This window comes from Clupea harengus, chromosome 20 (genome assembly GCF_900700415.2).
Source record: "Clupea harengus chromosome 20, Ch_v2.0.2, whole genome shotgun sequence".
NCBI classification, from domain to species: domain Eukaryota; kingdom Metazoa; phylum Chordata; class Actinopteri; order Clupeiformes; family Clupeidae; genus Clupea; species Clupea harengus.
The window spans coordinates 9,741,958-9,756,957 of NC_045171.1; the positions used below are offsets into that span (position 1 = coordinate 9,741,958).

The following is a 15,000-nucleotide window of genomic DNA, read 5'->3' on the forward strand; positions in this document are numbered from 1 at the left end:
GTGCAGGGTGTGCGAGCCGTTGGGGAGGGGCTCCAAGAGGGGCCCATTGGTCATGGAGAACTTGCCCGTGCCGTCGTGGCGCGACCGCAGGGTGCCCTGGTAGCTGGTGGTGGTGGTGGTCAAGTCCGGATGGATGGTCAGCAAGTGGGAGTTCTCTGCGGGGATGCCGAAAACAAGCGGGTGGTGTTGAGAGTTTCAAATCAATAACCTGCCTCGGTGAGACATCTATTGCACAGCGCACATTAAACATTAAATTTGCACAGAGAGTACACACGTCCAAAGCACTGGCCCACATAAAAGAAGTTTTCTCCACAAGTACACACATACAGTACAAAGGAGGGGGGGGGGGGGGGAGAGAAAAAACATGACCTCATGAGCAAATCAATTCTTTTTTTCGTTCTCTTTAGTAACCACAATCAATTTCAAACTGAGACTCAGGAAGGCTTAGCCGTCGCCACTTTAAAAGCCGTTTTCATGCTGTTTAATATTGATGGAAAGCTCAAAATCTATACGACCTCAGCTCCCAAGTCTCTCTCGGTGTTCCCTGGGCACATTTGGATTCGATGAATTGTATTTGAAATCAGGTGCGCACATCAAATCAAGACCACGCTGAGAGGAAATGTTCTGGGGGCTAAAACGGGAAATAGCTCCGAACTATAAAGCAGGCCATCATCACACACAACTTTGAGCAAAAAGAAGTTGGACTGTGAGAGCTACTATTTAACTATTTTCAGCTTGCCATTCCAGTGTCGATTTCAACTTTATAGCACCAACTACTGCAGCATAAACACAACATAATGCCTTTGAAAAACAAGAAATATGTACAGCACATAATATATAGCATATCAAAACGTCTGGAGCGTTTGCTCACTCCAAGAAATCCACTCCAACATACAACAACACAAGAACCAACACTAAACCGATACAATGGACACAGCACATGGTTACATGGTGTCCACTTCAGACGACTAGTGGCAATGTGGCTCCACCATCGTAGCAGACATAGAACAATAACAACATCAACACCAACACCAACAACAATGGCAACAAGCACTACTACGAGACGCATGGTGTGTGATGGGTGGTAGAAGGGTATAGGGAGCGTAAGCCTACTGCTGCGGGGCGGCCTGTGCGGTGCCCACACACCTGGCTTGGTGGGCTTGACGCCCATGGGCTGGAAGCCAGTGGTGAGGATGGAGGAGTCGGCCACGTCGGCGTCCAGGCTGCCCTTCCTGCGCCGGTACACCAGCACCACCACGATGAGCAGCAGCGTCAGGCACAGCGCCACCGCCACCATCCCCACGTACAGGGCCATGTCCTCGGCTCCAGACGCCGCTGCAGAGAGAGGGAGAGAGAGACACGTAGAGGGAGGGAGAGAGAGAGAGAAACATGTAGAGGGAAAGGGAGAGAGAGGAAGAGGAAGAGAGAAACACGTAAAGGGAGAGGGAGAGAGAGGGAGAGAAAAACACGTAGAGGAAGAGGGAGAAAGACTCATAGAGCAAGTGGGAGAAAGTTAGAAGGAAAGAGAGGGTGACAGGTACAGCGAGGAATAGGGTGGGAGAGGGAGAAAGCGGTGGAGAGAATGAGAGAGAGATGGAAATAGAGTAAGAGAGAAAGTTAGAGGGAAAGAGAGGGTGAGAGAAACAGAGAGGAATAATGAGAGAGGGAGGGGAGTGAGAGATGGAAAGGAAGGGAGGGTGAGCGAGAGAGGAAGGACAAGAGAATGAGAAAGTGAGTGGGAGAGGGCGATAGGGAGGGAGGCAGACAGATAAAACGTCAGGGGGAGAAAGGGGAAGGGAGGTAGAGGTAGAGAGAGAGAAAGAGAAAGTGTGAAGGAATGAGTAGGAGGGAGAGATTAAGGTGGGCAAGGGGAAAAGAGAAAGATAAACAGAAAAGGAGGGAGGATGGGGGGGAGGAAAGGAAGAGAAGAGAAGAGGAGAGAAAAAGCATAAAGGAAAGAAAGGGGAAGGGAGGAGAAAGATAGAGCAAGAAAAAAAAAGAGAGAGAGGGGATTTAGACACTTTCAATTGTAGGGAATAGGCCACTGGGAGGAAACGATAAGAGGTTCCTCCCTCAACTTCAGCAAAGCACTCCTCTACTGGTCGCTTTCAGCCAAACAATTAGACAATGCAGGCCTCCTCCTCACCTGGCTCTGCTGAAAATTGATGTGCTGCCTTTCTCTGCCATCTTTTTTTTTTAAGATGCTGTTTATTCAATAGGAGACTTTTTTGCAGAGCTGGTTTGGCAGCTAGCTGCGTCAGCACTTCGTTCACAACACAATTTAACTACACAGAATTGAACGTCACGTACACCCAGGAGGCGGGGGGGGGGGGGGGGGGGGGGTAAGGGGACAACACCAGGAAAGGAGAAAAAAAACAACAACAACAAAACACTCGCCTCCCTTAGGAAACCACAACCCTTTTTTTTTTTACTTCCACCCACAGTGTCGGTGCCTGACTGCCTGGAGAATAGTCACGTCAGAAATAAAATAGTTAATCGATGGTGTCAGCCGGGAATCGGATTTGCCATGCCTGTCTCCTTTGCACCAGTGTGTTTGGGTGGCGGAGGTGTTAGCCGGCGGCGTGAGTGTGGAGCTAGCACTGGTATGGGGGGAGGTAGAGTGTTGGGGAGGGGAGGGGGGGGTTGGGGGGTGCTTGGCGCGGAGGCGGCTTCATGCTTATTCAACATGCCACCATGAGATGGCTTCGGCGCGGGTGACTGATGTGGCGGTGCCGGGGTTTCCAAGTGCCGGGGCACAGCGAGGGCCATATCGCCGCTCCGTCTCCCAAGGCCGGCCTACATGTGGCACAGAGCTCCGACTGCAGGGGTCGGCTTCCACTCTAAATCAACACACGCCGTGTGTGCACCCGGATAATTGTGTATGCCTCAGTGTGTGTGTGTGAGTGTGTGTATGCCTCAGTGTGTGTGTGTGTGTGTATGCCTCAGTGTGTGTGTGAGTGTGTATGCATGCATGCATGCATGCAAATGTGAGGGCCTCAGATACATCTTCATCTATATGGTCATATATTTCTAAGAACACACACAAACCTTTCACCAAATGAAACCCATATGCAGGTGCACAACAATGTGCTATATGTAAATGTAAGGGACACACACACACACGCACACACACACACACAAGCAGATTGGTCTATCCTACATGTGCAAAGAGATCTTATACCAAATATACACACTCACACATGCACACACCCACAGCTGTATGCGCAGTCACACGAACACGAACATGTACACACACAAAACACACACACAATGGCAAACTGAGTGCAGGGAGTGTGATGTGAGTGTACACACAGCACGGATTGGGAGAGCATCACCGGCAGCCAGAGACAACTGACGGCGTGTGGCGGGGCCTGGGAATCTCTCAACCAGACAGAGAGCACCAATGAAATTCCAGTCATGTGAAAACCTTGTATCAACACCTACAAGCGTGCGAGTTTTCTCTAAACAGCTACCGCGGAAAAGGTGTGTGTCTCTGTGTGTGTGTGTGTGTGTGTGTGTGACTGAGTATGTGTGTACCAAGAAATGCAAAGTGTTGTTTCTGTCAATCTTCTCCATCCTCTGTTTGTATGGGTTAAACGCCCTCTTTGTCACATCGAGTGCCGTGATTACAGCGATGCCTCAGACAAAAATCGCACTCACAATTACAGCTGCTGCGGCCCTTCCGATTCCTGTTATGACAGCTTGGGTGCTAATAGTCAATCATACTCTTAATCTGTGAAGCCCAAACAAGGGCTCTTAGACACTGCTCACATTAAGCTCGCCGCGGCCTCATCAGGGGCCGTACACACGATTACTGGTCAGCGCGCCATTGATTAGTTTGTGTAATTTTGTATAATCCCTCCGTGAATCAATGCCACACTGAGTGACCGATGCCATGCGGCTGAGGACGAGGTTCAATAATGGCAGCGGAGGAGGTGAGGCGCTTTATTCCCGATTCCTTTTTCGAATTTATGGCTTTGTCGATAGAATATGATAGGGGGAGTCTAGGGACAGGCAGGTACACACGCCGCCGCCGCCGAATGGCATCCCATCAAAATGATTTCACGACACTTTGTCAATGGCTGAATGAGTGACAAGATGCAAACGGGCTCTGGTGTGTCTCCCTATTGACGTCGCCTTAAGTGTATCTGTTGCAGGTGACATCCACGCAGCGCAGGAGAGGACTTATGGCCTACCGTTTAAAAAAAATATAATAAATAAAAAAGGCAACCGCTGCCCTCTGACTGACTGTGAGAGCGTTGATGCTACCCGGATGGGGTGCATGTGGGGAGAAACTGAACGGCACGCAAGCAGACACGGGATGGGGGTGGGGGGGGATAAGGTTTCATTTCAGTGCAGATACTAGAGGTTTCCATCTCAGGTTTAGTACTGTAATGGCACAGAGAGAGAGCATCACAGACACACACACACACACACACACACACACACACACACACACACACACACACACAAACAGCTAATGAGAATGTGGCATCCACTGGGTAATGCGGCGAGGATATGGCTGAAATTTTGATTCAACAGCAACTGGCCTGATTGCGGCCACCACGGCAGGGGAGGTCATCATCTCTGGCCCCTGTAAACACACTTTCATAAGCAGAGGGCGCTATTTGAATGTTTCTTTTCGTCTAATGGCGGGGCAGAGGACAGGCACCTGGGTGACCTTCCAGTCTGTGATTCAGTGATTCAATATCAGACAGCCGCACACACACACACACACACACACACACACACACACACACACACACACACACTTTCGACTGACAGCACCCTTTGTCGAGGTCCCCTCACCTTTCCTCGCCCCCCTCTTCGCTCCTTTGTTCTGAGTGTAATCTCCTTGAGCTTATCAGAGCATCACTAACTTGAGTTTTTATCAGGTCCAGCAGGTGCCACGTCGCAACGATCATCGGCGCCGACTCCCCAGCCCCCCCGGCCCTTGTGCTCCGGACATCGATTTTTCATGCAGCGGGCCAATAATTGAAAGGACGTCTATCACACTTTAATTGACACAGTTAATCAGGTCTTATAATTGGATGGATTCTACCTTATTTTTTTCCCCTTGCCCTTGGTCTCCTTCTTGCATCCTGCCCCACTCAATACCCCTCCTCCACCTGGGTCAGAGGAACAAGGGGCAGGAGAGGTGAAGGGGGGCAGGCCGGGGTGAGGTGAGGGTGGTTGTGGAGTGGGGCGAGGGGGATAGGAGTGCTCCTCTAGCCCTGGTTTTTAACATCAGTCAGTTAGCTTCAGTGTCCCGTGGCAGGGATCGCCGTCGGCTGTTGCCAGCGGGCTTCCGATTACTCACCGGTATGATGGCGACGCCATCGATTCCTCCATTGCCCACCCACCCACTCACCCACCCACTCGCACTAACACTCTTGCTAACGCTAATGCTAACCCGCCACCCTCCCTGCTGGAACATCACGCACCCTCCCTCCCAACCTCACTGGCTCATTTCCACAGATCAGTAGGGGAGTGAGGCGGCAGGTCGGGGATGGGGGGGGAGCGTGCGGAGAGGGGGAGGGGTGGTGTTGGGTAGGGGTAGGGGAGGCAGCGGGTGCCTCTCACTTGCCTTAAGGAGGTGCGAAGCTTGCCTGTGGGCAGACAGTTGAGGAATGACGCCTCGGTGTTCTGAGGCGGAGAAATCTCACATGCTATCAGTCTTGTCAAAGTCGTGATGTAGAGCTTGCTGTTTAAATCAGACCAGCGTGATTCGGTAGTCAATACCAGTATGCCTGTGTGTGTGTGTGTGTGTGTGTATACATGTGTGTGTGTGTGTGTGTATACGTGTGTGTGTGAGACTGCATGTGTGTCTATAGGCCTAAGGGTGTGTGTGTGTAATGAGGGAGGGGGCATTTCAGCTCACAGCTGCTCCTCCCACTGTGGGCGCTCTGCTGTGTTGATAAATACAGAAAAGCTTGGGGTCCCTCGCTAAGTGTCCGCAGGTATTCATCATGGTGCTGGAGAAATACGTCACTTCATGGCCACTCAGAGAGGTGCCTTTCACACAGATGAATAACTCAAGCAGACCTTAAGGTCATGGGAGTATGGCCACTAAAATTCTCAATTTGAACGTGACCATTACTGTCCGGAACAACGCAATCGTTTCATCTTGCCAGACCGTCCAGTGAAACAAAATACCAGAAAAATCCAGCAAGCCTCTCTTTCTCCCCCCCCCCCTCCCCCCTCCAGGTAGAAAACAAATCATAATGAAAACACAAACGGAGGTTAGCTGTGAAACTTAAACCACCAAAAAAAACTCTTTACTCTGAACCACTATTTACAGGAAGCCGCTGTATGCTTGCAGGTTTAAATAATTTCTTCAATGAGCCCAAATAAGCATTTATCTACAAAGAGCTTTAAAAATGATGTGCTTTTAAACATGTTCATTAGCTCCATCACACAAATTAAGCCCCTCTAATCATGGGTGTTGCTTTCATTTTTTGATGCACCTCTAAATGGAGCGCTATCATTTCCCATCATGCCGTTTGCGTGTCACCCAACACCTGGCGCTGGTTATAGGACGGGGGGGCTGGCTGTGAGCCAGGTGATTAATTATTTCCTCACACACACATAAACAAACACACACACACACACACACACACACACACACCCAGTTCAAGGGGTTTTCAACATTTTACAGTACTTAACCAGTCGGAGATCATAAATATGTGGCTGAAATAAAAGGCCATTTGGCTTCGGATCCATTCACCACAACTCAACCTTGAGTCCCTCTGGACTCCTCGGCGCATACTTCTTGTTGCGGCAGAAACAAAGAAACGTTTAGAGCTTGTCGCTCACAGACGGGACAGCAGACACATTATGGGAATGCTCTTAGGAGTGGAGTAATTAATCACTGCACGCATAATTCAGACTTGGCGTAATAAAGCGCTTCTTCCCCTGAGCCGGGTGATACCTTAACCCTCCAAAGACAAAAAAGAAAGGGGGCTTCAGAAGCATCCCACAGAAGTTTCTGGCTAATTACCCTCAAAACATACAGCCCAGGAGCTGCTGACTATTCATCACGGGCCATTGTGTACGCTATCGCATCTGCCGGGGGAACAGATTGGGACAGAAAGTTGACGGTGGCCAGCATCTTGCAGCGTGCCGACGCGCTCTTTCGGGTTTGTGTCTCTTGGCACGCGCATTAGTCTTCAGGATTCTCTGGGTTTGTGTGAGTTTATATTCTGAGTGACTCTACAGGCAAGTTATATTATGCGAGTCTAAATGTCTCTGTGTGTGTGCATGTTGTGGAATTGGGTATATATACAGTATGTGCATTTGTATGTGTGTGTGTGTGCGCATGTTGTGTATTTGGGTATATATACAGTATGTGCATTTGTATGTGTGTGTGTGTGTGCGTGTGTGTGTAGGCACATATGGTTGTTTGTTTGTGTGTGGTATGCCTATGTGTGCACACACGAGGAGAAGGAACGCTTGACTGAAGACACCCCCGAGGTGTCGAGTGGCTGGTGACCTTTGTGGAGGGGTAGTGAAGAGCACACACACACACACACACACACACACACACACACACACACACACACACACACACACACACACACACACACACACACACACACACACACACACACAGACAGTGGCTGCCGCACAAACTGTGCGCTGGCGACCTCCGACATAGACACGCGGCCGGGATTTGTCCGTCCGTATGGTTACACGGAGCCGCATTAATATTCCTCCGTTGATAAGGACATTCTGGAATGCTTATCTCCATGGAAATCAAAATACCACCCTTTGATCCATTGGCGGGTGGAGACTGTGGGGCGGGGAGAGGTGGAGGCTGAGGAGCGGGTAGGGGAAAAGTGAGTCTGTGTGTCTGTGTGTGTGTGTGTGTGTGTGTGTGTGTGTGTGTGTGTGTGTGTCTGCACACACGCTCTCCTTTTGATGTCCATCTGCTTGGCCAAGCACCCCGTTGAGCCAATTTCCCCAAGGCCGCCATAATGTGGAGCGCACTCCCTATAATTCCCACAATATGGACCAATTAATGACACACTGACCGGCCGCTCCATTCTTGGACACACCATGAGGCTCAGCAGAAAAAGGAAAAATAGACTCAATTCCTTGGTCTCTTTTCTCTCCCTCTCTCTCTCTCTCCCTCCCTCGCCCTTTCCCTTTCTCTCCCTCTTCTCCCTCCCTCCCTCTCTCCCTCTTTCCGTCATTCCCTAGTCTCCTTACCCTCTCCTGCACCCTTCCTGCTCTGAAGCTCTGCTGTTTTGCCCAGTTTTAGTTTGGTGCACTGTTTGCTAGTGCTGAAGTTTGTGCTGGTCGATAACCCAGAAACTTTGCACAAACCCAGAGAGGGACGCTGCACTCTTTGCAGTCCTCCGCCCCCCCACCCCAACACCCCACCACACCCCCTTGTGGTCGAGGTCGAGACCATAAACAATTAATCAGACTCCAACGCAGTTTGAGCCAGCGGACTTAGACTCAGAATACACCCGGCTCACATGATTGACTCACTGAGTGAGAGAGAAAGAGATATGATAAAAGGAGAGAGTGAGAGATGATAATAGGAGAGTGAGAAAGCAAGAAAGAAAGAAAGAAAGAAAGAAAGAGAGAGAGATGATAATAGGAGAGAGTGAGGGAGCTCTGCTTCGATGATGTGAGGCTGAAGGTGTAAGAGAACCATCCCACTCTTCCTCTTCTGCTCCCAGTGTCCTTGATGGGTCCAGCTCTCCCCTGCAGATCAAACGGACTCCACTATCAGCTCCTGCTCCTGGTGGGCCGAGGCCTCCCCGCTGACACGTCATACGCTGAGTTTATTGTGCGTTACTCGGGATACGCGTGTTGGGTCAATCCCCCATGAATAAAACATCAGAGGCCTGGACAGCACTGAACTGCCCCCCCCCCCCCCCCCCTCGTCTGTATTCCTCAGGCAGTACACTGATCAATGTTATGAATGCTTAATAACACATTCACGAACAGTATTGGGACAATAAATACAAAAATAAAAAGCTTTTCGAACTCCACTTAAGCGTAATAGATGTCCAGCTGAAGTTGCAGTAACTGCATGGGAAGTAGAATTAAAATTCACAAAAATGCTGTACTAGATACAAACATTATGGGAGCACTGTCTATCTACCTTGTGAGAGCATTTAAAATACGTTCTCTATGGCATTAAATAAATATAATTTTCGTTCATGAATGTACTATGGTGAAATGTTCATTAATTCATTAATTCATTAAAAGATTCCATAATATTCATAACATAACACGGAATACGGATATAATGATTTTTAACAATTTGCACTATTTCCTAACATTAGAACCCTCCGTTGTAAGAAACTAAGTTCCAGACATACTGAAATCATCCACTGGCCGTTATTGTACAAATTCTATCCATTTCACGAAAGTATCCTAGCTTCAGTCATTTGTGTTACATTGTACAACTACATTGGATTTCATGGAACCGACTACTGGCTGGCGTGGGCTGAATTGTAACTAATGATCAGGGAGTCTGATTAGCACCTATGAATGAATGGGAAGGAAAGCAGAATTTTTTTTTAGCTAAAATTGTGGATAAATTGTTGGCAACTGTGATACAAAACCAAAAGTATATTGAATGCTTGATAAGCTGTGGATATGTCCATGTCTAGGGACATTTAGTGCATGGTCTGGACAAGATCTATAGATACAATACATTAGCAAAGTACTGTAGGCTCTGTTGTTGTGAAGAATAACACCATATGACAGTCATTACGACGATCACAGGCGACGAGCCTGAAGCGTCCGCAGGAGCACTTGGTGGACATTATTACCCCCGAGGGGGCAGATACAGCGCCAAGCCTGAAGCCATACAGTGCTCCATCTTAAGATATTTAAAGATAAAATATAAATAAATAAAACATCACCTCCCTGAACAGAGCCGAGTCAGTGGTCGCCACGGAAACCATTCCTGTCTATGACGCGTATGTAAGTGTATGTTAGTGTATGTTAGGGCTGGAAACTGCCACATAGGCGACGGTACAATACTATCACGACATTTGCGCCACGATACTATTGTTATGCGTTACATATTACAACACAGGAAGTATTGCGACTCAATTCTGCAATACATTTCGCGATGCAATTTATATCTCGCATTTATTATGTTTAGTATACTGGGAGTCTCAGCAGCCATCTTGGCGCGGTACATTTATTCTCAACTCTGACTTCCTCTCCAATGTCTGCTGTGACGCAAGAGAAGAACAACGTCTTGTGTATACGTGTGTGTGTACGTGTGTGTGTACAGATCAGCCATGTGTGAATGTGTGCAAGTGTGTATGTCTGTGTGTGTGTGTGTGTGTGTGTGTGTGTAACTACTCACTCTGTGGGCACTGTTCGCTGGTGCAGTTGAGGGACTGGAGGTCCACGCCCTGGCAGTCCTTGCCGCCGGTGCCGGGCGTGGGCTGGGTGCACTCGCGGCTTCTCCACATGGCGCAGTCGGCACCGCACACCGACCACTTGCTCCACTCGCTCCAGCTTCCATCCACTGAGGACACAAAGAGGGGGAGGGAGGATGTGGGGGGGCGTGAGGCGTGAGGCTTAGGCGGCGCAGACGGTCCACAGTCAGGCTCGGGCAGATTTTTTCGTGTGCCGTTTGGCAACACTGATGCATAACGACAGCTGTGTTTACGGGGGGGAGAGTCCTGCCCTTGTGATGTGCAACACATACGCCTATAGTAATCACTGGGATAGGAACGCAAACGCGCACGGACAGACATGTACGATGTGTTACATCCATGCATGTGCATACAAACACAGTGCGCAATCCCAAATAAACACAGAGATACACACTTACACAGACACACACAAGCTCAGTCACACACACACACACACACACACACACACACACATTATTCATTCTTATACATGCATTAAAGGGATTTCCCTCACATTCTCCAGCTCATACTAATGGGGAAGAATATAATCTCTCTGCTCCAATTTTCCTCATTTCCTCTCAGCTTGAAGGAAGCGTACGTTGGAATACATAAGGAAGCATACATAAGGAAGCATACATAAGGAAGCGTACTTTGGAATACATAAGGAAGCGTACGTAAGGAAGCGTACATAAGAAAGCGTACGTAAGAAAGCGTACGTAAGGAAGCATACATAAGGAAGCATACATAAGGAAGCGTACTTTGGAATACATAAGGAAGCGTACTTTGGAATACATAAGGAAGCGTACATAAGAAAGCGTACGTAAGGAAGCATACATAAGAAAGCATACATAAGGAAGCGTACGTTGTATGTAACTTAAACACCACGGCACAAATATTTCTTAGAAGCGTCCCTGTCCCCACTGCACTGCGCTGCGCTAACAATGAATAACAGGCAGCCACTGTCATTACTCTTCAGCCGGAGCAAACGGGTCACATACACGCCATCCAACCTTCCACTTTCCATACACACACACACACACACACACACACACACACACAGGCAATGAGCCTTCTGTTGGCTGTTAGCTTATGAGCACAGTATTACAGAGACGATTGATGCGGGCAGTCTTTCCCATGACCCGGGGTTGCTGGCTGTTGCGCCACGTTGTACAACAAATAGCCAGTGCACACAGAAGATGGAATTATGTTTGGCTTGATGTGGTGAGCTTGTGTATGTGTGGGAGAAAGAGAGAGAGAGAGAGCGAGTGACAGAGAGAAAGAGAGAAAGAAAGAGCATGTGTGTGAGTGTATGTGTGTGTTGGGGATTGCAAACACAGCAGCATAATGCTGTTGCACAGAATAAAAAATAAAAGGAAGCATATTACGAGGGAAGGGGGAGGCAAAGCGCTGGATCATTTGGGCATAGCGACTGAGACGGCAAGTACATTTCCAGACTGTTCCTTCCTCAGCTAAGCCAAGAGAGGACAGATGAGGGCATATTTTTCTCTCTCTCTCTCTCTCTCTCTCTCTCTCTCTCTCTCTCTCTCTCTCTCTCTCTCTCTCTCTCTCTCTCTCTCTCTCTCTCTCTCTCTCTCTCTCTCTCTCTCTCTCTCTCTCTCTCTCTCTCTCTCTCTCTGTGTTTTTGGGAGAGTGCATAAGCCAGAGCAAGCGAGCACAGGCCTCACTGGAGGCCATACTGGGAGTGATATTCAGACCGACATGATGGCAGGTTCTAGAAGGTTACCACAGGGCTAATATGAACACAGGCAGTAATGAGCTCTCTGGGGGCACTGGGTCTCTCCCAAGGCGAGGCTGTGGAGAGACAGAGAGAGAGAGAGAGAGAGAGAGAGAGACGAAGATGAGAGGTGGAGAAAGAGAGAGAGAGCGAGAGAGAGAGAGAGAGTGAGAGGGAGAGAGAGAGACAGGGAAACATATACAGAGGAGCAGGGAGGATGCAGGAGGAAAGAAAGAGGAACAATGAAAAGGAGTGAATGAGAGAGAGAGGGAATGAGAAAAAGAGAGGAACGAATGGGAGAGGTGAACTACAGCAGTGTGTGTTATGAGCCACTGACAATGAGCTCTCTGCACTCTCTTTCTCTAACTACCCTTCCTCCTCCTCCTCCTCCTCCTCCTCCCCTCCCAGCATCAGAGCAAGGCCCTTGCAGTGGCCGACCCAGGGACATGCCCGCACTACAGGTCACCGGGGGTCCGCGAACGCACTGGTAAATAAAATATAAGCCGGGGACCGGGTTAAGAAGTCGCAAATAGCCGCCTATTTAAAAATAAATTGGGCATAAGTAGGGTTATTATTCATATTAATGGGGGGAGATACTGAGTCATTTCCTTCTGGCACTTGTCTTGGATACGATGAATTGTATTTAAATTTGCACAGCAGGTTTAATAAGGCATGCTGAAAAGAATGTCTTTTTTTGTACATTTGTGTGTGTGTGTGTGGTTCATTTGTATAAGTGGGTATGTGGGTGTGTGTCATGTATGTGTGGGTGTCTATTTGCCTGTCTGTGTGTGTACCTACTTAGTGTGTGTGTCTCTTTTGGTGTGTATTTACATATGTGTCCATGGGTGTGAGTGTGTGCGCACGCGTGTGTATGTGTGTGTGTGTGTGTGTGTGTGTTCATGTAATGATGTCTATGTGGCACATGCTGACACAGCTTTGGTCTCCATTCCAACTGTTACTATTGGCAGAGGGAGCAGAACCAATCATGTAATTGTCCTTGCCTGGCATTGAGTGAACCCGTCCGTGGGCAGAGCCAATCATTATGCACGGCTGGGGCTGATTGAATTGGGAATTAGCTCCTGCTGAATACATTATAATATATAGGGATTGACCAAGCAGCCTGTTGAAGCCACCCAGAACAGTGGTGGGAGAAGACGCCTACTCTCCCTACAAGGCCGTGATTTGGATTGGGTTATGAGCCCATGAGGAACACTATTTACAAAACACCCAATTCTCATGTGGAAGTGACTGTGAAGAATCTAGTGATGGCTCCAGTCACACAGCTGAGGGACTGAGGGAAGAAAAAGGAGAGAAAATGGAGAGAGAGAGAAAAAAAATCTGTAAAAAAAAACAAATGAACAAAAAAACATGAGAACATTCTATTCCTTTTTCACACAAGGGAGGCACAAAGGATGTGGTGGGCTGATGAGGAAATAGGATGTGCTAAGAAAAAGACAAAATGGCAAAAAACTGAAGCAAAAGACATGAATAAAACAAAGACTGAAACCTGAAAAAAATACAAACATATGATTTGGACATTTTCTGATCCAAGAAATGCTGCAGGCGTTCCCTGCAAACCTCTCTCAAAAATGAAAAACAAAAAAAATTCACCCTAGCAAAAGCTGCTAATACAACGAAAGACAAATAATAAAAAAAAAGAATGACCTCTACAACAGAAATCTTTTCTCTCTCCCCCTTGGTCTTTCTCTCTCCGTCTCTCTCATTCTCCCTCTCTTCCTTTCTCTTTGTCTCCCTCTCTCTCTCTTTCCCTCTCTGCATTAAGAACATGCAGACTGGTTTCCAATCATCCTGCACAACAGGTTACGACGGCGGGCGGCAGTGGTGGCAACACACTTGGGTTAGCCTGACTGTAATACAATAACCCAGTGGCAGGTCGTCTGTGCCATCTCATGAAGGGCAGGGGCAGGAGCTGAAGGGCGCCCAACCGCTCTTTACGCTGCCACAGGAGGGCCCATTTACCTCGCGGCTCCACCAGCCCTGCTCCGCACCGCGACCGTGACTCCGCTCCGCTCCGCTCCGCTCCGCTCCGCACCGCACCGCACCACACACACACACACACACACACACACACACACACACACACACACACACACACACACACACACACACACACACACACACACACACACACACACACACACACACACACACACACACACACACACACACACACACACACACACACACACACACACACTCCGTGGCCCGAGCCACCCTCGGCCGGCATGTCCTTGAGCCCAGACGAGAGCGGGAGGAGGAGGCAGACTAGGGAGAAGGTGGAGGTGGGCAATTACTTTTCAGATCAGCGGGTACAGCCCGAGTCAACACTCGGCCCGCAATCTGGAGGGCCTTGGCTGAGGGGGGGGGGGGGGGGGGATAAAAGGAAGAAAAGAAAGCACTAGAGCTTGATAGCACAGAGAAAACAAACAGACAGGTGTCCAGATAAGGAACACAGAGATACACCGTGGATGCTGTGTCATGGAGCTGGTCTTATTTGTTTGTTTTTAGACGTCATGGCTGAGTCTTGTACCTGGCTGAAGTAAAGACTAAAACATGTCAAGTAAAATTTGATGTGGGGATTATTTATCTTCCACCTTTGATGGAAATTACGCCATTTTTGATACATTTAATTTCAGACTTTTCTGATTATTGGGATCCTTTCCTGCTAACCACTGAGTCACAAACTCACCAGCTAACGTAACTCAACAGCAGCTGAATGTAAGGACCCACACTTGAGAAGAGCCTGGATTTGTTTCTACACCAATTTGCAACTAACTGTACTATCACCTAGTGAGGGAGTGTTTTGACAGATACATTTAAAAATCTTTCCACTCCCTTGTACGTGTG

At 48.5% G+C, this 15,000-nt stretch overlaps 1 protein-coding gene across 5 annotated transcripts in view; it reads right to left on the reverse strand.

The window, feature by feature from the left end:
• Positions 1-15,000, reverse strand: part of unc5a (unc-5 netrin receptor A) — a 137,353-nt gene that overhangs the window by 26,556 nt on the left and 95,797 nt on the right. For 2 of the 5 annotated variants that reach the window (XM_031558076.2, XM_031558078.2), the window contains 3 exons: positions 10,343-10,507; positions 1,114-1,335; positions 1-155 (listed from right to left, as the gene is read on the reverse strand). The exon at positions 1-155 is cut by the window's left edge and continues 145 nt beyond it. In XM_031558076.2, coding sequence (XP_031413936.1) covers positions 1-155; positions 1,114-1,335; positions 10,343-10,507 — 542 coding nt within the window. The remainder of the gene's footprint in view (positions 156-1,113; positions 1,336-10,342; positions 10,508-15,000) is intronic. The other 3 variants (XM_031558077.2, XM_031558079.2, XM_031558080.2) reach the window with 2 other exon arrangements.